A 21,312-nucleotide genomic window follows, 5' to 3' on the forward strand; every position below is an offset into this window, starting at 1 on the left:
ACCTGCAGTAAGATACTGCAGGACTTCTCGAACTACCCGATGAACAAGAGCCACAACCAAACACAAAAAGAAAGGCCATATTCAAAGAGCGTGTGGAAAGTCAGACATTCTGACTGCCGCTTTCTTCAACAACTTTTCCATGAGCAACGGGCAACAAACACAACGACTAATCATCGGGTCGATTTGAAAAGCCTCAATCCAAGCAAGGGTCTTCGCACTCCGAACTCATTCACTCACCTCTCCAACCCCCAGGACAATGTGCTTGTCATTTGAAATATCTACCATCCATCCAATGGCAGCGCAATCCTCATCAAAACAATTTGGCGACGGAATCCTGTTGTGTGCCGCAAAACCAAAGCCACAGTACCGGGTGCGATACTTCAAGACCTCTATGCATCAAACCACCATGATGGAATAAGACGAGAACTCTGAATCCGCGGAGGAGCACAACTGACACTCCAACTCAACTGTACTGGTCAAGCAAAAAAAAAAAAAAAAAAAAAAAAAAAAAAAAAAAAAAAAAAAAAAAAAAAAAAAAACCAACCCACACACACAAAAGCAAAAACCACAAATGCAAAGAAACGAAGAAACTCGTTAGCGACTCAGTCCCGAAGACCTCTATGCTTTTTCCATATCCACAACGAAACTGCTTCCTTCACGTTGGGTCTCGCTGGGTTTCTTTACACCAGCCGTTTGCCATACTGCGGCCTGAATGAAGGCCATCGACCCAACGGCATCCATACACCAAATGGGAAAGCTCATAAACCCGTCTGTCATAAAAAGACGCGGGTACTGCAAGATCTCAGACCCTTCGCTAGCCATCTGGATGCATCTGAGGCGTTTGAATGAGCAGCCTAACAGAAGCAAAACAAAACAAGAAAAGAAAAGAAAAGAAGAAGAAAAGAAGAAGAAAAGAAGAAGAAAAGAAGAAGAAAAGAAGAAGAAAAGAAGAAGAAAAGAAGAAGAAAAGAAGAAGAAAAGAAGAAGAAAAGAAAAAGAAGAAAAGAAGAAAAAAAAAAAAAAAAAAAAAAAAAAAAAACACTTCACTGCATGTCTATCCAATGTGCGACATGTGTTTATACTCTGCCGCCGGAAAAGGGCGAGTAGACTTGTTGGATGCAGACGTCGGTAGCCTTTTCCACTGTCGTGCATCGCATTTCGAGTATGAGCCCCATACTCTACTATCTACAAGGTGACCCTGGTAGCAATATGGCTTCCACTCATTTTGTTGATAGTCATCTCAACTTCTTATCGCATTGTCGTTTTTGCGGTTGTTTTTGTTGTCTGCGTTCTGTTGCTGTCTGCGTTCTGTTGTGCTGCTCTATTGTTTACACTCTATTCCATCTTACATCAGGACTCTAAAGAAGCATTGGGTCTTCTCTCCATTCCAAATGTGTAAGTACGATGCAATTCAACTACTCTTGAGACAACAAGCTAACCCCTGTCACTCAATGATCCGGTCCGAACATCTCGACTCCGAATTCCGAACGCGAAACTCCCCGGTCTCCAACGTTAATGCCCGATATATGTTAAGGAATATGAATGGAGCGGCGCTTAAGGTTGTTGGCGGGAATGATTGTGTAATAGAAGAGTGGGAAGTTACGGTGGTTCCAGTGGGCGCAAGGGAGATTGGTATATTAATATGGGTTGGGACAAATTGGAATTAGGCTGGGGAAATGTTTCTATGGTGGAGTCGTGCTAGCGGGCGTTATTGATATTATATATTCCCTGCTGTAGAGCGCCGTAAATCTCCATTCACAACAAAGTACCAGGATTACAAACATACGGCTTTTTATCCAGACCACAAGTAGTTGGAAGCAACTGAAAGAGGAGAAAGAAGCCGCTGTTGACATCAAAATCCCCCGCAGCTTTACCCTCGGAGCCCCCGCACATTCCAACCAACGCCGTCACAAGCAGCAGGGACCCAATCACCATGAGCTGCCATAGCATCGACCTGCGGAGTCAATCTTGGAATGCCAGAATATCCGAGGCGATAAGTCTCCCCTTGCCGGGAACAGGAAGTTGAGGGGTTGCCTGGCCTTCTTGACGCCGTGCGACCTAGCGCCTTCCAATCCAGCTGTAACACCGACAGCTGATTGCGATCGATTATATTAGAGCAACGCATACTATCTCATTTCTATCATCAACAAATATTGTTATTATACTTTTGACCGTGACGGTTTTATATATAATGGGAGAAAAATTGCGCGTGGACGAATGTCCGGGCAATAAAGACTATACTAATGCTGCGGTTGTCATCGTTGGAGCTGGGATATCGGGTATGTTATCTGCTGGGTTACCAGTTTGCAACGAGGGTTGGTTCTAGCTGACAGTTGTAGGAATGTGCATGGCGATTGACCTCATCAAGCGCAACAAATGCCATAATTTTATTATCCTCGAGAAGAGCAGCGGTGTTGGTGGGACGTGGCATGACAACAAGTATCCCGGGTGCTGCTGTGATGGTAAGCGTTACTTTCCCTTCTCTTTTTAATGCATGTAATTGATTTATACTCTTAGTGACGAGCATCCTTTATAGCTACTCGTTCGAACAGTCCACCAAGTGGTCACGGCAGTTTCCGGGCCAGGAAGAGCTCTTGGTAGGATACTATAGATATCCGATGCAATTTTCCGCAGCATGCTGACGACCCGTACACAGGTATATCTCACCCAGGTTGCTGAAAAGTATGGGTTGTACAAACATATCCGCTTCAACTCGGAGGTCAAAGAGGCCCGATGGGATGACAACGAGATGAAGTGGAAGATCAGTGTCGAAGTCTCGGGGGATAAGGACCATCAATTCCTGAGCTCCTATGTCATGAGCTCGGATTTCCTCACGTCTGCTGTCGGCCAGTTAAATTTCCCACGAGAACCCGAAATTCCTGGACTGAAAGACTTTCGCGGGAAGATGATGCATTCCGCGCGCTGGGATTGGACATATAACTTTGAAAACAAGCGGATCGCCATAATTGGGAATGGTGAGCCCCCGTCGTATGTGCAGATTTCTGGGTGAGCGAGTTTGCTGATTATTCCTGGCAGGCGCGACATCTGCACAGATTGTCCCGGAGGTGGCCAAAGTGGCTTCACACCTTACCGTGTACCAGAGGACCCCCAACTGGGTTATTCCTCGGCTTGACTCCGCTATATCGCCTCTCCAGCAAGCGATGCTGGCGTACTTTCCTCCACTGCGCATACGGAATCGCTCACTTACCATGGACTTCCGCGAAGAATTCCACGACATCATCCGAGATTCGCAATCAGATGCTGCACAGCTCCTTCACAAGATTTGCCATAATCGCCTAAGAGAACAGCTGCCAAATAAACCTGAGCTATGGGAGAAGCTCACACCCAACTATGCTCTAGGCTGCAAACGATTGATCTTGTCAGACGACTACTACCCAGCGCTTAATCAAGAAAACGTGGACCTAGAGACTCGCCGTATCTCACGCATTACAGAGACTGGGATTGAGTTGGAAGGTGAGATTCTGCAAGAGCACGATCTTATTATCCTGGCCACTGGATTTAGGACCGTGGAGTTTATGTGCCCAATCCAGATTCATGGCTCCAAGGGCCGACCACTTACTGATATCTGGAAGGATGGGGCCTCTGCCCATCAGGGGGTGACTGTAGAGGACTTACCAAACTTTGGAATGTTTTATGGACCCAATACGAATCTCGGTAAGAACGGCTGTAGTGGAATAGCTTTCTCTTTTCAGTTACTGATAATACCTAGGCCACAGCTCAATTATACTCATGATCGAGTCACAATCACGATACCTCAATGCCCTGGTAGGAAAAGTGCTCCAGGCCCGTAAACAAGGAAAGACCTTGGTCATAAAGCCAGATGTCAAAGCCCTGCAAAAATACAACCGAGAGCTCCAGGACGCGTTAGCACGAAGCAGTTTCGCAGATTCGAACTGCAGCAGCTGGTACAAAACCGAGGAAGGCAAGATCACCAATAACTGGTCTGGAACCGTGGTCGATTATCAGCGCAAGTTATCGCAGGTTCGCTGGGAGGACTATGTTATAGAAGGCACGGCAAAGGATGCCGTCAAGCCTCGAGAAACAACACACGTCGGACGAGTGCGGGAAGAGACATACATCACCAACCGGTCCCTGGCGCTGACAGTGGCGAGCGTGCTCGTGGTTGTTGGCGGGGTTCTGGCCCGTGGTTCCAGTTTGTTGCGAGGTCGTTGAGCTTGCTTTATCGGATGTTATTAATAGTGTCGCCTGTGGCTATCAAGGGTTTGATTTCAACTGTGATGGTGGAGCCTTAAGGCTGAGGGCGTACACTGACTAAGCCTAAAGAGGCAAGTACCGAGATACGAAGTTATGAACAGGAACACAGTCATCCTTAGTTAGCTTATTGTTATTAGGGCACAATGCTCCCAGACTTCAATCAATTATTATCTATTGGAATTGCGTATCGTCGTTGCCAACAAGGATAAATGCAGCGAAATTAACACGCAGAGCAGAAACACCGCTCGCGAGCCGACCTGATAGACGCCCTGGTCCCACCAATCGACGATTGTGCCATCATCGCTGAGGTGTGCACTAGTCCCTGGCTAGTGGATTAGTCGAACTCCAAACAATCCCTGAGATGCCCCCGTCAGCAGTCGTTTCAGCCGAGAAATTCCCTCAGGCTTTCTTCTCCTCTCGTCCTCCCTTTCAGCTTCTTGTCTGCTTCCCCAGCTCCCTGCCATTCTTTCAGTCCATCCTCAAACACATTATTTTTTGAGACTCGCGTCTCCTGCCGCTCGTTGAACATTAAATTGTCCCGCAGATCTCCGCATCCACCCATTCCCCTCGTGTTTCAGAGTCCCCAGCGGTCGTCTCCCCACTCGGGATCGCCTTGGCTGCCGAATTCCTACGCGCCGCCGCCAACCTCCTGTTGAACTGTCCCCCTACCTTGGCGAAGCGCCGACTCGCAATCTGCATTCCACTGCAGCAGCTTCGCAGCTTGGGCGCTATCATCCGTGAGACCAGCTGAAGGCCTTAAGGGCATGGCGCGCATTTGAGTGTTGACTGGTTTCTGCACGCATCCCTGAAACATCAGCAGCAGCGCTTAATCTGATAGCAATGCACGGTTGAGAACCATCGTTGCCGCTGTTCTTCAGACTTCGCTTGCGTGTTGTCTGTCATTCTTTATTTAGAGTCGTTCGTTCTCTCAAGAATCATTAAAGGCACGCCTGCTTGGGTTCCTTTACCTCCTTTCGCTACCTTTGTTGTGATCGCGACTTCGCCCCGGCTGGACCGACGAAGTCAGTTGATCCCCTTGTCTCGTATCGATCGCAATCCTTTCTTTTACTGGTGTCTGGCCGGGCCAGCGCCTAATAAACAATGCCTTGCTGCGGCGATCGAGAGAAGGGCGGCCCAGTGGCCTTGGAGGAGCAATGGGATTATATTGTATGCCCTTGTGTCTTCTGTTATTTACAGCAGTGAACTAACTGATGTTGCTGTCTAGAACCTCAACGACTTCAAATCGGAGTCCTGTCTGTCGCCATTTTCTTACTTCTTTCTGTTCGTTTTCCTGCTTGTTTCGCTCGCTGTTTACGCAGTCGACACCTTTACCGCTGTGACCCTTCTGGCGTTTTCCCGCTGGGCAGGGCAGATCGAACCAGCGATTCCTTTCGAGTATTCTCGGTGGATTTTCGCCGCTTGTATTCTCCTCTCCTTTGCTCTTTTGGCCTGGAGATGGCTTCGTGCTATCCGTGCGATACGTTCTGGGAGCGTTGCGCAGAGCTATCTTGATTCGCTCGCTGCCCGAGTCCAAAGTATTCGCATGGGGGAGAATGGTCGCGGCTGGAGGAGGTTCTTGGTCTTTGGAGAGCTCACCAAGAGTAAGAAGGGAGCTGAATATGCCGCTTTATTTGCATATTTCTCCTTTGAAAGTGAGATTGACCACTGCACTTTTTGGGCTGTATATTTGCTAACAATATGTAGGCTGGATGAATACTGTCCTCGCCGATGGGCCGCGCCAGGTTGTTAACGCTATAACTCTCTATTCAGTGACGAAGATGGATTTGCTTCCTGGTGGTGAGAATGCAGTTGAAGAAGACAAGCCAGCAATTTTACAATTTTTCGACAACGTTAAAATCCTCGCCGATGAGAATAACCTGCGCGCCCTCGTTTTGGCCGGTATGGTCTTTACAGTGGTTATTTGGGTGTTGTCCATGATCAAGTTAATAATTGCGATCATTCTCTACCTGCTTTTCCTTTTTCACCACATACCCGCGCAGGATGGAACGCTGAAAGCGTACTGCCATAGAAAGATCAACACCAGACTCAAGCGCATTGTGCGGACGAAAGTGAACAAGGCTCTGTCAAAGGGTGTTGCGCTGCAAGACCGTACTCCAACGAACCCGAACATGCGGACCGATCGAAAACCTACGTTACCTGTATTTGGAGACGACGACAAGACACCTATTGTCTCAGCTCTTTCACGTACGACGACTGAAGCGACCATGACCACCCTCCCCGCATACACGTCGCGCCCTGGAACGGCAGCCCCTCGGGAGCGTGAACCAACTCTCCCCGATGTGGCTATCTTTCCTGAAAAGCCCTCGCTTAGCCGTACGGTCACAGAATCTTCTGCCTATTCTGACCCTACCTCAGCTCCTGCGGTCTCTGCATATAGCCCGCTAGACCGCGGAGGTTCTCCAGCCCCTCCAATGCCTCCTCTTCCCGATACCGCTTCTTTTGCTACGGCGCGAAATCATACACCGGTATCACGGTCCAATTTCACCCCCGGCCCTTACAGTACCCGCGGGCCTCCCAGCCGTATGGGCTCTGCAGGTGGCACACGAGATCCAACAGAAAGACGGGATCCATACAGCCCTGAGGGCTATGATAATCCATCGTCCGGCAGCCCATTCCGCGCTTATGGTACTCCTGTTGATCCCCACTCACGCACACTAACGCCAATTGCTTCCGTGGCATCTGGCGATGCAGGTTCTATGCGAAGTTACACTCCTAACGCATACAATTCTCGTCCAACCCCACCCCCCGCCAACCCTCCACGGTCTTTTACTCCGGGAAGTGAGGCGATGAACCGGGGTTCGCCAGTATATCCCAATAATGAACAACCCGTTAGAACTTTCTCTCCAGTGAGCTCACGGGCACCTTCGCGGGCTCAAGGGGGATATACACCCTACAATGCTTCGGCAAGAAATGTCGCCATGACACCATTCGAAGCAGACCAAGACACTGCGGGGAATTACGGCGGAAGATCTGGAACTCAAAATAACTATACCTCCCCACCATACAACCCCCAACCACCCCGTCGCCCAGATTACTACTAGCCTTTTCCCAACATGGATGGCGGTGCCGATCCAGATTTATAGAAGGAAACGACGCCGTACTGCATGTTTTAACGAACGCTTTGGAAGAGCTGGTCGTATCTTCTGCGATTTACGAATGAATCAGTGTCTGGAACGCTTTCAATATACCCCTGTTTGATGATTGGAAGTTTAGGGTGCATTGGGTTGTCAATGCGAGCCAAGCGGGACCTTTGCGCATCTAATTGACAAAATGTACTTGTCTACTTAAATACGATATCCACCGATCGAAATATTTGGCGTTATCTAGTAGTTTGTAAACCGTAACTGCACTACTGACAGTACTAATGTACCGGGACGGCTCGCTGACCGCCTTTTAACGGTCTTTATCCGGCAACACCCACGAGAGTAACTGAACTCCACATTGGAAGCTCTTTCTCCACGTTGCAATCACTATCGGTTTCTCTCTGCTCCGGCCTTTTTAAACGGCTGCCAGAGACCTTGCATGATTGTTTGCCATGAAAATTTCCTAATTTTCCCATGATACCCGCTTCCGCGTTGCAAAGCTGCAGCAGTCTTGCCGCGTGAATGCCAGTGCCACCACTGACAGGACCTTGAATACAGCAGCTGGGGCACATATCATGCTTGCAGCACTATCAGCTTTTTTTGGTCTCTCCAACTGACGTCTCGGTCGCGATGCCCGATGTAAATGGACTCAATAGCCCCGATAAATGGCCGCGCGACTCCGATCGAGCCACATCCAGGTTAGAACCTGGTGCCTCTCCCCAAACAGAGCCGTCTCACCCCAAGTACGAGCGCAGAAACTCAAATACCGAGACGAGGAATATGCAGAATGGAAATCGAACCAGGGCTGGTAGTGGTCGTGGTCGGCGAGGATCTGGTGAGGATTTGAAAGGTGGCCACTTTCCAGGGTCGCCCGATAAGACATTCGGTTTTATGTTTGAGCACTCCCAAGAGGGGGCGGCTTCTGGGTCTGATTCAGAGCCTCGCATGCTACATCGTACTTCTTTGGTGGATGTTCTTGAGAATGCTGAAGCTACTGCTGAACTCAACCGATGGGTTCGAGATCGGTCACCTTCCAAAGACAAAGACCGCGACCGCGTCCTCAAGCTCTCGCCAGACAAGATACAGGAACTCACGTCGTCTCCTCAATCGATCCCTTACCGTGCAGCTCGCTCGGACCAGGATCAAGAGCAGAGCCGAAGAGTGGTATCCGATAGCCCAGCCTCATTGCTCCCGCCGATTGAGTCGGACATCCCGGTCTTCCGCCCGAGTGAGCCAAAATCCGCCGCGGCTATGGAAGAGAACTCTGCAACACAGTCCGTTAGGGACGGATCGAATAAATTTGAGGGACTGCATGGTTTAGGCCTAACATCGCCTTCCAGTCGGAACCGTCCGCATATAAGCCGTGCTGTATCGACCCCCCAGTCTGCACGCAAGCAGACCTTGCCAGGGAACAATACTGAACGAATCGCACAGACGTGGGCATCTCGGGCTAGACAGGACCGCCCTTCAGTTGGCCGTGAAGCTGAGCCTAAGAGCCTCAAAAGCCCCCCTCCGCCGCTCGAGCCAGCTTTGCCATCTCCCCTACCTCAAAACATTCCTCTACCTCCAGTCTCCATCCCCACCTATTTACAGCTGGAGCTTGCTTCCGGAAGCCCATCTCCACTGTATATCCATCGAACTGCCATGAGCGACTTCCCATACGAATCGGCGCGTGTTAAGCTGGAGCGACTGATGAACTTTCTGGTGCTACCTCCAGCTTTAGAGCAGGTGCTATGGTTTGGCATCCTGGCATGTCTGGATGCGTGGTTGCATTCTTTCACAATCCTCCCTCTTCGTTTTATCAAGGCGGTTTATATTCTGCTGGGGTCGTGGGCCCTGAACTTGGCAGCCGAGGCTCAGTTTTTGGGCGATTTCGTCAGAAAGGGTGTTGGACGAGTTTGGCGGCGACGAAACCGGGGGCCGTCCGTATCGTCAACGACAGAAACACCTCCACTTGATCGTAACAACAAGCCCTCTAAACCAGCAGAACCGCGCCGGCGCTACCGTGCAGATACCCACCGACACCGAAGGCAGAGGTCAATGCCGTCGGCCCTGCTCCCAGATGACAAGGCTGACATCCTGAAGGGGCTGTTGATGGTTACTACCTGCACAATCCTCATGTATTTTGATGCTAGCCGTATGTATCATTGGATTCGCGGTCAAGCAGCCATCAAGTTATATGTGATCTACAATGTTTTAGAAGTCAGCGACCGTCTTTTTGCCGCCATTGGGCAAGATGTTCTTGAGTGCCTATTCTCTCGTGAGGCGCTCGAACGTCGGCCAGATGGTCGAAGTAAGATATTTCGGCCGCTTGGACTGTTTCTGCTGGCACTGGCTTATACAGTTATCCATTCCACCGCTCTTTTCTACCAAGTCATGACGCTGAATGTGGCTGTCAACTCTTACTCTAATGCTTTGATCACTCTGCTACTCTCAAACCAGTTTGTGGAGATCAAGTCTTCGGTGTTTAAGAAGTTTGAGAAGGAGAATCTGTTCCAGCTCACTTGCGCGGACGTGGTTGAGCGGTTCCAGCTTTGGCTCATGCTTACCATCATTGCCTCGCGGAATATGGTTGAAACCGGTGCATTCCAGTTCGGGGGCAGCCTGCTCAGCACAAGTGCAACTGGCGCGGCCCCGGTAACAAATAGCACCCCTCTGTCGACTCCTCCAAGGTCGTCGACCTCAATCCTTCCCCAAGCCTTTACACTTGTTCCATCTTCTGTAATGGCCTCCATCAGTCACGTTAATTCGTTTCTGCCTGCGCTGGCCCAGGTTCTTGGTCCTTTCCTGGTGGTTCTCGGCTCGGAAATGTTTGTCGACTGGCTGAAGCATGCATACATCAACAAATTCAACAACACACGACCAAATATCTACGGTCGATTTTTGGATATTCTCGCCAAAGACTATTATACCAACGCCTTTGGTGACCAAAATTTGACCCGCCGCCTCGGGCTACCGATAATACCTCTTTCGTGCCTGTTCTTCCGTGTCTCAGTACAAACGTACCAGATGTTCTTGGCTGCACTGCTGCCGCAGTCTCCACCGTTATCACCTTCATCCTCCATTGCCGTAGAGACCACGTCTTTGGCAACAATTCATAGTCAGTACGTACCGGCAGGCCCGGTACCCTCACCGCCACCAATCACACTAGGAAATATTTTGCCCGCAACAGCAGCCCATGCATCGGTATGGTTTCGTCGAGCCCTTGCGAACGCAATGCCGTCACCCGCTCATTCTGTCTATATCTTTACGGTTGTATTGGTGCTGACTGGATTTGTCCTTCTGCTGATACTGAAACTTCTCCTGGGCATGCTGCTTCTTACATACTCACGATCCCGCTACAAGTCGATGAAACAACGAGAGGCGGAACACTCGGCGCCGGCATCTTCCTCTACCACACCTAGCATGCCGGAAGGAAACGGTGCACCACGTGCGCGCGGCTACGACGTAGAGGGAGCCCGACGCTTTGGCGGCTGGGGAACCGTAGAACTTAACGAAGATCACCGGCGATGGATTTACGTTGACGATCCAGACAGCCTACGCAAGTTGAAGGAGAAGGAAAGTCAGAAGGGGAAGAGCTCACGTGGGGATGAGTTGCATCTGGACCATGTCCAGCGATACGAGATGGCCGCAAAGCGGATATGGTAACAACGATACCCGAGCGATTTTGTATAAACTATTTGTATCTTAATTTAGCTGTATCCTAGAAGCGAATCATCATTGGACGTCTAATCCTTTGGCATGACCCGATCCTAAAGTAGTCACCGAAAATCCTTTCATGCATCGAAAATAATATACTCAAGACGTCGAGCCCCTAGATACACTGGACAAAAGTACAACGACCAGACCGCCATATCCTCGTTCTAATATGCAACATGTAACCTCCCTACACCGTATTATTTTGGATCACCACGTGTCCAGGTCCTCGCGGAGATACACCGCAAAGAAGACAAAGGACGCAAGAGATAGACTGCATTCTAACCAACCAACACACCGCTAAATCCAGAAAATTCAACATCACACCTTCTCCGGCAACCTCGAAAACACATAACTGAAAATCTCCCGACTTTTATACAAATTCTCCACACGTAGCCGCTCATTATACAAATGCGCATTGTCACTCGCTTGTCCACAGGGCAAATTCGCCGCAGGGGCTGAGAATTCTTTCTCCAGGAACCGAATTGTTGGGATTGAGCCGCCCTCGCGAATGTAAATGGGTCGGGAACCGACTTTCTCACGCAAACTAGAACCAGATCCGGCTCCAGGGATTATATCCGGAGTGGCTGTTCCTGTTCCTGTTGGCGAAGGGGCGGAGGATGTTGTTCTGGTGCCTGGCGGTGGAGAGGAGGCTGCTGAGTGGGGCGCCGTGGCATGGGTTCCTGATTGCCCGGTTAAAGTGGATGAGGTTGGCACCGTTGTGCTGGGTGCGCTGCGGTTGCGGGTTTTTGTTTTGGATGTCGTGGTGGACATGATGATTCGATCGATGTGGGAGGCTAGACTGTCTTCGGAGTCCTGGCGGCGCAGAACGCTGGTTAGGGTCTCTTTCCCGGTGCCTCTGGGGCTGGTTGAGCGGGCCTCCTCAGCAGTGCGTCGGGGAAGCGGGTAGTACTGATGTTTGAGGTTTTGCTGGTCCGGGGTCCAGGCTGTTGTGATGGCGTCGGATAGAGTCGAGAAGATTTCACTATCTGGGTCTCCGAGCCAGGGATCCGATGTACCCGTGATTTCGACGGTGAGTTCATTTTGCGATTCTAGGCGGTCGAATTGCTCTTGTGCGTAGAGGGTCAGTGCTGCTGCGATGTCGTCGGCAACTTGGTTTGGCACGATACGGATTGAAAGACTGGCCTTTGCCTTGCGCGAGATTGTCGTAGTTGTGCTCTTGCTGCTTCCGGGGACCTCGACGGAGTGGATTGTGAGAGAGGGTTCTCGCCATCTGTGCATGAGAGAGTCGATTAGGGCATCGGCATCTTTAATTTGTGGGTGGCGTTCGAGGAGAATCTCCGCGATGGCGCTGTATCGCTCCCTTTCTATGTCGGTCAGTGGTAGGACAGGGTCTTGGAATCCGGGGAGGTTAATTTTGCCCTTGGGTCCTACGAGAGTTCCAAGAAGCATAGTCAGGTCTTTAAGCGGTTCGTCTAGTAGCGAACTACCATCGATACCACTGTGTAGGTCCGGATGGTCGCTGGTAACAACCAGGTTGGCGTGGACAACCCCACGCTGCCCGTAGGTGAGACATGGGTTGTAGTCATCCAACCAGTAGCTGTTAGCTATCAGGATCCAATCAACAGACCCAATCTGTTGTTTGTGCTTGCGAACCGTCTCATGAAAGCCCTGAGAGCCAGACTCTTCCTCTCCCTCAATGAGGAACACAACATTGCATCGAAGGGCCTTGTTCCGCGCAAGACCTGCTGCTGCGTACAAAGCAGCCAGAATAGGACCCTTGTTGTCTGATACACCACGGCCGTACAAAAACCCATCCATGGAAGTTAGCTGGTATGGATCCGTTTTCCATTTTTGGAAGTTGGCGTCCGCGCCGACCACGTCGTAATGACCATAGAAAAGGATGGTTTTATCGGCCTTTTCAGGTGATGTCGCACTGAAACGGGCGAGGACAATAGGGTTCGTATCCTCTCCGGTGGTTAGAAGCTTAGTCTTGGCTCCTAGGTAGATACAATGCCGGCGCAGGAAAGCTGCACCCTGGTTGCATTCACCAGCGAATTTTGGACTAGCCGAGATCGTCTTGAAGGCTACCAGCTTGGCGAGGCAGCTCACCATCTCATCTATCCGTAGGCTTAGCACACAAGCGTGGGATAAGGGGGCGGACATACATACCATTATTGATGGGTGGTTTCTCGCTCACAGCACGGGAAACGTCGGTCAGATCCCATATCCCAACGGTATTGTCATTTCCTCCCGTAGCGTAGATGTTCCGGTCTTTGAATTTACCAGCGGCAGAGGCTAGCATAGTACCCTCATGGGCTGCCCAGCTACCTGCCTCCTCAAACCGTGAGTTGAATTTCTATGCACTAGTGGTTAGAGGCCAGATTTCTGGTTATGCGAATGTCGATCGTACCTTTACAACCCCATTTGAATCACCACATACAGCCATGCCGTGGACAATATCTACCGCCCACAGATCGCCGGTATGCGCAGCAATTCGTTTCACGAGTTGATGTGAATCCAGGTTCCAAATATTCAAGGCGCCGCCTGACAGACCACAATAGAGAAATGAACCTTCAACCGCCACGGAAAGAACGGGGTCCGCGTTTTGCAGTTTCGCCATTAGCGTAGGGGCGGTATCAGCCTTTCCTTGCTCCAGGTGCCAGAGTTTCACAACCCCGTCGCCGGCTCCAGTCAGGAGAACTTCATCGTTAGGCGAAGACTCAAGCAGTCCTCGAACAAGTGTCATCGTGTAAACGTATCCATGGTGTGCAAACAGATTGTGATGATCGCGCTTGAAAGTAAGCATCTGTCCACCATCAGCGACAGACTGACCGTCGGCACGTGGAGCGCGGGTGCCATCAGGGCCTTTTGAATCAAAGAAACGATGTGTCCGCCTAGATATATGAGCTGCAGATTGCTGAGTAGATGCTGCACCCGTTTGAGTGAGGTTACACCACTGCGCAAAGTTATGTAAGATGTTTCAGGCCTTCTAATATGTGAATGTGAAAGGCCTACCTGGATGCTGGTGTTTTGGGCACCGCAATAGACAGTTTTTAAGCTAGGCGAATACGCCACAGCGAAGAGGTCACCAACATCATGATGAGAATGAATGGAGTAGAGCCGTTCAAATGTCCGCGTAGACCAAACCTACAAATGGTCAACCGGGATCGCATAGCAAGCTCGGAGAGGGTTGGTACATTGACAACAGAATCACCACCGCTGGAGAAGAGGAGATCTCCACCTTCCGAGAGATACAAATCCAGGACGCTTTCCTGGTGCGCACGAACAGAGAGGACAAGATCGTAGTTCTCAAGAGACCATGCCTGCCAAGCATGAGCATTCTTTGTTATATCGACTCATGGGTTGTATCAGTGAGTCAGCCACGTACTACAATGTCTCCGCCCTGAAGGCCCGCAAACACGCAGTCCTCGTCTACTACCAGTGCGAGAACAGACCGACTGGCCTGCACCCGGTGGCCAATGCCGCACTCGATAGTTGAAGAGGGGCCGTTGGAGCCATCAGTTTGGGCAAGGTGTGCTCTCACGGTCCGAGGGTCTGACTCCCACACTTTGGTCTGCTCATCGATATCCGACGGACTGTCGGACTCGGCGAGCCCTGTAATATCCATCTCAGTCTCAGCCTAGGCCCTCTTGATTATGCTTGGGCCTGATTATTAGGCACTTTCAAAGGAATTGGAAAAAGAAAGAAAGGGAAGAGTTTGAAGAGTGACACCAAATGGGCTCACGTGATCATGTGCTCTGCTCTTGTTTTCTGCACGCACACACCGAGGGGAATTGCGAACTTCAGGGGACAGAACTCAGCCGGAATATCGGTCTATACATAGACAAACAATGATCACCCTGTTGTCTGTGCCTGTATGTCGTGATCTCCCTTGATGGTGATGACATGAGAAAATTGGCCGGGGAAAAGAATGGGCGTTGATGATGAACGAGGTGTGGCGGTGCAATAATACATGTTTCTTCTGCGGTTTCTTCTCCTTGTCACTCACCTGCGTGGCTGCGATGCTGACCACAAGAGCATTTACCCCTGCACTGCGTTAACGTTGTCCGCTTTTCTCCTACTTCTCCTATAAATTCTCGCTCCTACACCGTTTTATTAGAGACAGGCGCATACTGACCTGGGTTCCCATAAGAGACGGGTTAACAGAGCGTCCGTGGCGGGTTGGGCCATGGCTGCTGAATCTCGCCCCTTAGGCTCATCGAAAAAAAAAAAAAAAAACTCAGAAATAGAGAGAGTCAAAAATGGCACGAATGATCCGATTCTCACCGAGCAGTGGGAAATTTAGGAGGCCTCGAATGGCGGTTGGGCTGATACGCGAGAACGTGGGATGCTGCGCTTCGGTATCTCTCTGGTCATGGGATAGCGATAGCTCAGACCTAAATACCACTGGCTCTATTGATAATGTCTATCTCTAAGTAAGGTCTCCGCAAGGAACTCGCTGGCCAAGATAAAGAAAGCCAGACCGTAGTCTCCCTATGATGATCGCATTGTGTAACTTGTCTGTTTGCTCCGCAGCTGTCTCTGTCAGGGGTGCTCACTCCCGACTTTCTTTGACGATCGGAGGTGCATCTTTTCTCCCCGGGTGCAGACCTATACGAAGCTCCTGCAGCATCGACCTCAACTGTTGGCAAGTTCTGACTCATGTTTTCATCGTTCAGATGGCTCCAAGTTATATATAGAGAAGCGTGGCTGTATGGTATGGTAACCCCGTGACTTTCCGGGTGATCAGGCACCAGCCACAGTGGCGGTACACTATACGACCAATCACAGGGCGTGGTATCACCGCCATTTGGGCGTCTCAAACAAGATCAGACTGGTCCATCCTCCAGCATTCACCGAACAATTGAGCGCTCCTCGTCCTCAATACCAAAAGTCCATCAGGCACCGTCTCTTTGATGACATTTAGAAGCGAAGGAGCTCATGAGTACCCGACCCCAAGTACCTAACGAGAGACCCAAGCACTCCCCGGGATCCGCCAGCCAATCCAGCGATGCTGCTGCATCCGAGCGATCGCATTGAAACGAGCCACCTCACCTATTCGATCCCCACGGATCGGCTATGGAACTGACAGCCATTCGGATGCTCCGTCCACCAGTCTGAGCAACCATTGTTGCCTTGTTCCTAGCTTCATCGACACCCAACCGGTCGTCCCCTCCCCGGGCAGGATTCTGTCCTGTTCGTCGCTTCGTTCCCCTTTTAGGCGCCGGGGCTGCTCCCACTCCCAGCCCCCTTCATCACTGCACATTTTTCCCTCATATATATCCATACTGCACCGGAAACGCCGTCGTGGCGCGGTTATCGCTGTGCATATGCGTTGTTAAAAATCCTTGTCGTCATCTGTCTGTCTTCGTCATATAACATCTTCAACCCCAGCTGAAGTGTGAAAAGTTTATCACCAGGCACCAACTTTCTGCGAAACCCTTTGGCTATAATTCGCCTTTCACTGCGTCTCCAGTCAGCCTTGCCAGAAGATCAATAATCCAAGGCCCAGACCGAATCGCGGGTACAAAAGAGGATCGCGGCCAAATCTCCACCGGACCCGGATTTAGTCTTAATATATCCTCAACCTGGATTCTGGCCCGCAGATTCCCCTACACCGCTCGTCCTCCTAGCGAGGTCCTTAATCTCGCCGATCATTTATCAATGCTCTTCCTCATTTGATCACCATCTGGTCGGTTCAGTTCTCTGAGCACGGTTTGCCGCCCATCAGGTTCTCACGAGAGAGCACAATAAAAAAAAATGCCTCCATTCGGGGAGACGGTTGCTGTGATTGACAAGTCCGGAAAGGTGGTCAGCACGGTATGTACTTGCGATCATTTTCTTTCAGTTACTAGTTTCATATCTAATTCATATTGCCCAACAGAGCAAACACCTCTTTGGTGTTTGGAGTCAAGCCAAGAATGCCTATCGCGAGCGCAAGGCGCAAGTCCAATCTGAACGGAATGCGAAGGTCGCAGAGAGAATCGCCGAGCAACAAGCACTGAAGGCGTTACAGAACTATACTATTGATGACTCCCCTTCAGTCGCTTCCTCGCGGAGGAGTCGTTCACGACATCATTCAAGCCGGAGACACCACCACCACCACCACCATGACTGCCCCCGCGGGGGATCAATCTATGAACAAGATCTGCACTCCCCCGCACCTCGCGCGGAATCCTACTACGGACCTCCAGGGGAAATGATTCGTCGTCACACTCATCACGATATCACCTTGCGAGAACCTGAAGCCCGACCCCCTACCGCGCGCTCTAAATCTGATGCCCATGTGGACTTGGATCTCGCCTACGGCGAGTTCCACCCATCTGCGATTGCCAGGCATTCTCCTCAGGACGATCAACAACTTCAAAAAATCAACGATCCCGAACTAAATGGTCTTGTTAACCGGGCCCAGTGGTTGTTGGAGGAAGCCAACTGTGTACATCACAGTGCGACAACTACTATCAGCCATCTACAAAAGAACCCAGACGCTATGGCCGCTGTGGCACTCACACTTGCGGAAATCAGCAACCTCGCTGGAAAGATGGCACCATCAGCACTCGCAATGTTGAAAACCGCAGCGCCAACAGTCTGGGCCTTGCTCGCCAGCCCACAGTTCCTAATTGCTGCCGGTGTCGGTCTCACAGCCACGATCGTCATGTTCGGCGGTTATAAGATCGTTAAGCAGATGCAATCTTCGGGCCAGAAGCAACTAGAAGAGGACGAACGTTCGAGACAGATGGACGAAATGATCGAATTCGATACCGACTGCCTCAGTTCCGTGGAAATGTGGCGACGAGGCGTGGCCGACGCAGAGGCCCATAGCGTCGCAACGTCCGTGGACGGCGAGTTCATTACTCCCAAGGCCGCAGCGATGTCCGGAATCGATGTAACTACCGCGCGACTTACGAACGACCCTCGTTTCAAATTCGACGACAATGAGTCTAGAGCCTCTTCCCGTCGATCGCACCGTTCGCGGGCTCCACGATCCACTCGCGCTCCAACCAGAGTGGACACAAAGGCGGAATCTATCTTCTCAAGACGAAGCAAGGCACCCCCGTCGAAGGCTCCGTCCAGGGCGCCGACAAAGGCTCCATCAAAAGCACCCTCCAGGGCTCCTTCAAGGGCCCCTTCCACAGCTGATTCGCGGTATCTGGACACGGGTAGACCTCCTAAGGACAAACCGAAGCGCTCCAGTCGCCTACGCCTAATGTTCCGTGCTTAGCCCATCCAACATTACCATCTCCCAGACATTGTACATATATACTCACATACTCGGCCCCGATACGACACTTACATATATTTATGTTTATGTTTATACGACTTGAATGCCTACAACCGACAAGCTGCACCGCCCGTGCAACGAGCCACAACCACGCGACCACTAAGAAACGACATTTTCCTTTATATACGCCGACTATGCTACCATTTTTCTTCCTAGACAGCATTTCTCTGTCACTCTGCAGGCGTTACTTTTTGGCGTTGGAAATGATACCACACTCCTTTCGAGAATCATAGATTGATGGATGACTGTACACGATCATACCTGCATATAAAGTACATAAAATGCATATACACGTCTTCGCATTCTTATTACCAGTGTCCGGTTTTGTAATGGGTGTTCAAGCTCTGACTTCCCTCTAGATGATATTTAATAATATAATATGTAAGACTGCCTAGGTAATGTGGGTAACTAACTATATATATATGAGGCAGGCGCCACCAAGCAGATGACTGGCCCAATAAACATCATGAGAAGTCCACCGTAAGTTCCAGTCCGAGATCTGATTACCTACTGTCGGCGCTGTACCTTCCTATCTCCATACCACCTACAGTCGCACCTTCCTCAAGATACCTTACCTTAAGACACTACGGATTCCACATTTAACAGGTACGACGGGCCTATCGCTCCTTCCCAAACCTGAGGATATTTCAATCTGCGCAAGGAAAGTGCGATGCGCTAAGAGTTATTGGAGTGGGCGATGGTTGTTCCTTCCTTATCCATACAAATTGAGATTCATCCCATCGCGCCTTCTATATATGTAGTATGATCCATCGGATGCGGGGTGTTCTTGTCTAACAATGCAATATGACGTCTCTACCCACCACGGCAAGTGGATTGCTTTGATGGAAGTCGCATAAGATGACTTCGACCCTTGTCTGGCAGCTGCGATATAATTGGTCTTTAGCAGGTGGTGGGTTTTTCGGGGTATCAAGGGTTATGGATTGCTCGCGCCGCTATGAATCTAGATCAGGGACTTCAAAGCACATGTAACAGGATTCCCTACTATTCCTATGCTTACTGGAATGCCAAGAGTAATTTGAGGGTTTCGACAGCGCCACCCATCGGGGCCCATTAGCGGCGCGGGCGTCTTGGTTTTGCGTCCCGCCTGATAGTAGTGAGATCACAAGGGTCTCCTCGGATGTCCCCGAGTTGGTACCACTGGTACGACCTCGACCATTCAATTCCCTTTTGTAAAAATAAACCAGGAACCCGAAACAAACTTTTCATGTTCGTTCCATAGTGCATTAATGGCATATGAAAATCTAGCGGTCCAGGCATTTATTGTCCTCCAAACGACAAGAGTTTCTTACCTTTCAAATGGCTGAGGCTGCAAATGCCTTGTAATCGCCGCTCGAGGATGAAACATCGCACACCAAATGGCTTCTTTTCCACAATCAGACCACCAAACGTCAGATAATTCGTCAAGACAGCTTACCGTGGCCCCGTTTGGGTGGCAGTTCTTTGATGAGCAGGGTCCAAGTCGAGGTACTTCCAGGTATCCATGTCGAAGAGTTGCGTACACTAACCGGGGTAAGCCAATGCATAGAAAATACAGCCTCTGAACCCATATCTCCAGATCGAAATACTGTTTCAAGCCCAAATGCTTCGACGCCAGGAGGACGAAAATCAAAACGTCGGCGCGAGACTGACTATACGTCCACAAATCAAGGAGAATATACAAGCTCGCCCGAACCAGTACCGAATTATCAAATCTTACCTAGTCAGAAAGAGGCCCCTACACCGAGAGCAAGTCCTCCGAGTAATGAGAGACCGTCTCTTCCCTGGGGCTCCGATCCTTCGTTTGGCCCAACAGGATACAACCCCCATCCTGATACACCCACACACGAGTTGATGGAGCACGAACTCACCGAGACGTATTTCAATTTTGTTGACTTTGGCGTTGAGTTTGACACGGAGGAATCACACAATGATTCACCTGATATAGAAGTGAGTAAACAAAAGATCGCGGCAAGTTCGGACGAGGTTCCTAGCTCCAGGCGAAGGTTACAGCATATCGTGTCGGAGCGCAACCGTCGCACACAGCAAAGTAGGCTGTACGATGAAATATGCGATCTTGTACCAGGCGTGTCTATTAACCGATACACGAAGAGAGAGGTGCTGATGCGGACGGCAGACTGGCTGGCAAATATGGCAGAAGGAAACAAAAACTTGAGGGAGCAATTAGACACGCTGAGAGGAGCGTCTCCGTGAGGCCGAAATATTGTCGTGTGGTGCTGTGAGTCGTATCACTCTTCCAATTGGCATTTGTGGAAACCATGCTGTGGTCTTCGGTATGTGAGTGTCGAAAAAACACCCGACTCAATACTAAGCAGAAGAATCGAATTTTCTGTCCCAACAATGTACTCATAGCTCGTAGTCGTCGAAGAACCCACTAGGTCGGCATTGGGGATTTATTTCTAACTGCCGAGCTCTGCAATCATAGGACAGACATGAAGCTTCATACTGGGGAAAGCGTCGCAGTGGCTCCTTATGGGTCCCTTCAGTACGTAGTACGTATATGCTATAAATTGTAGATCCCGACGAATTGCCTGGATGCCTCCATTCACGCAACTGCGGGGCTAGATATAGAATCACGAGCCTGTAGTCAGGGTACTGAGGGCAGTGACATTACCACAGTGACGATCATGCATGGGTTCTCCAAGTCTTGCCACAGGAGTGGCCGTCGTGGAAAATAACACTTAATATGTCTTCGAGATGCCTGAGATATAAATATGCGTCTCAATTTTGGTATTCCAGGAATGCATTAGAGTTACCGGTACCCCGGTCCCCCAGGAGTATCTCGGGGAGGAGATGCTCGAACGTGGGTGGATGGCTGGTATATGAGTGGAGACTTGGAGATTCTGAGAGGCCAAAAAAGTCGGGAGATACGGAGAAAATGTACTCGCATCCGTAAGATCAGCACCTATTCCTTGTAGAGAATAGACATGTACAAGCCTGTCTGCTGTAGCGTCATGTTGAGAGTTGTGTCTGAGTCTAGGTTGTTTATGCACAACTTACCGGAGCACGAGG

The 21,312-nt window shown here is 50.3% G+C and overlaps 6 protein-coding genes across 6 annotated transcripts; 4 read left to right on the forward strand and 2 right to left on the reverse strand.

The window, feature by feature from the left end:
• Positions 1 to 543: 543 nt before the first annotated feature.
• Positions 544 to 873, reverse strand: ASPVEDRAFT_37815 (uncharacterized protein). Its single transcript, XM_040811577.1, has one exon. It carries the CDS (start codon positions 820 to 822, stop codon positions 619 to 621), a length of 204 nt encoding a protein of 67 aa, XP_040664143.1. The 5' UTR covers positions 823 to 873; the 3' UTR covers positions 544 to 618.
• A 949-nt stretch (positions 874 to 1,822) lies between these two features.
• On the forward strand, positions 1,823 to 4,416 carry ASPVEDRAFT_37819 (flavin-containing monooxygenase). The gene is made up of 6 exons (XM_040811578.1): positions 1,823 to 2,279; positions 2,340 to 2,462; positions 2,518 to 2,597; positions 2,657 to 2,975; positions 3,037 to 3,675; positions 3,731 to 4,416. Exons 1-6 carry the CDS (start codon positions 2,192 to 2,194, stop codon positions 4,192 to 4,194), a joined length of 1,713 nt encoding a protein of 570 aa, XP_040664144.1. The 5' UTR covers positions 1,823 to 2,191; the 3' UTR covers positions 4,195 to 4,416.
• Positions 4,417 to 5,337: 921 nt separating this feature from the next.
• ASPVEDRAFT_50107 (uncharacterized protein) lies at positions 5,338 to 10,988 on the forward strand (the record flags this gene model as incomplete). The annotated part of the gene is made up of 4 exons (XM_040814261.1): positions 5,338 to 5,403; positions 5,462 to 5,888; positions 5,941 to 7,169; positions 7,935 to 10,988. 4 exons carry the CDS (start codon positions 5,338 to 5,340, stop codon positions 10,986 to 10,988), a joined length of 4,776 nt encoding a protein of 1,591 aa, XP_040664145.1.
• Positions 10,989 to 11,357: 369 nt separating this feature from the next.
• Positions 11,358 to 14,628, reverse strand: ASPVEDRAFT_124696 (glutamine amidotransferase subunit DUG2; the record flags this gene model as incomplete). Its single annotated transcript, XM_040806211.1, has 6 exons — positions 11,358 to 13,117; positions 13,170 to 13,356; positions 13,411 to 13,956; positions 14,016 to 14,147; positions 14,198 to 14,323; positions 14,389 to 14,628. The coding sequence occupies 6 exons, from the start codon at positions 14,626 to 14,628 to the stop codon at positions 11,358 to 11,360; spliced, it is 2,991 nt and encodes a 996-aa protein (XP_040664146.1).
• A 2,132-nt stretch (positions 14,629 to 16,760) lies between these two features.
• On the forward strand, positions 16,761 to 18,222 carry ASPVEDRAFT_124468 (uncharacterized protein; the record flags this gene model as incomplete). The annotated part of the gene is made up of 2 exons (XM_040806181.1): positions 16,761 to 16,820; positions 16,885 to 18,222. The coding sequence occupies 2 exons, from the start codon at positions 16,761 to 16,763 to the stop codon at positions 18,220 to 18,222; spliced, it is 1,398 nt and encodes a 465-aa protein (XP_040664147.1).
• Positions 18,223 to 19,658: 1,436 nt separating this feature from the next.
• ASPVEDRAFT_80041 (basic helix-loop-helix domain-containing protein) lies at positions 19,659 to 20,493 on the forward strand (the record flags this gene model as incomplete). The annotated part of the gene is made up of 2 exons (XM_040816801.1): positions 19,659 to 19,767; positions 19,829 to 20,493. The coding sequence occupies 2 exons, from the start codon at positions 19,659 to 19,661 to the stop codon at positions 20,491 to 20,493; spliced, it is 774 nt and encodes a 257-aa protein (XP_040664148.1).
• Positions 20,494 to 21,312: the final 819 nt, after the last annotated feature.

Source organism: Aspergillus versicolor (assembly GCF_001890125.1).
Source record: "Aspergillus versicolor CBS 583.65 unplaced genomic scaffold ASPVEscaffold_2, whole genome shotgun sequence".
NCBI classification, from domain to species: domain Eukaryota; kingdom Fungi; phylum Ascomycota; class Eurotiomycetes; order Eurotiales; family Aspergillaceae; genus Aspergillus; species Aspergillus versicolor.

Excerpts from the sequence above, each read along its gene's own strand:
- ASPVEDRAFT_37819 (XM_040811578.1), top strand. The coding sequence starts at position 2,192 with ATGGGAGAAAAATTGCGCGTGGACGAATGTCCGGGCAATAAAGACTAT. Across the intron at positions 2,280-2,339 it reads CGTTGGAGCTGGGATATCGG|GAATGTGCATGGCGATTGAC; the intron begins GTATGTTATCTG and ends TGACAGTTGTAG. Across the intron at positions 2,598-2,656 it reads CGGGCCAGGAAGAGCTCTTG|GTATATCTCACCCAGGTTGC; the intron begins GTAGGATACTAT and ends ACCCGTACACAG.
- ASPVEDRAFT_37815 (XM_040811577.1), bottom strand. The coding sequence starts at position 822 with ATGGCTAGCGAAGGGTCTGAGATCTTGCAGTACCCGCGTCTTTTTATG.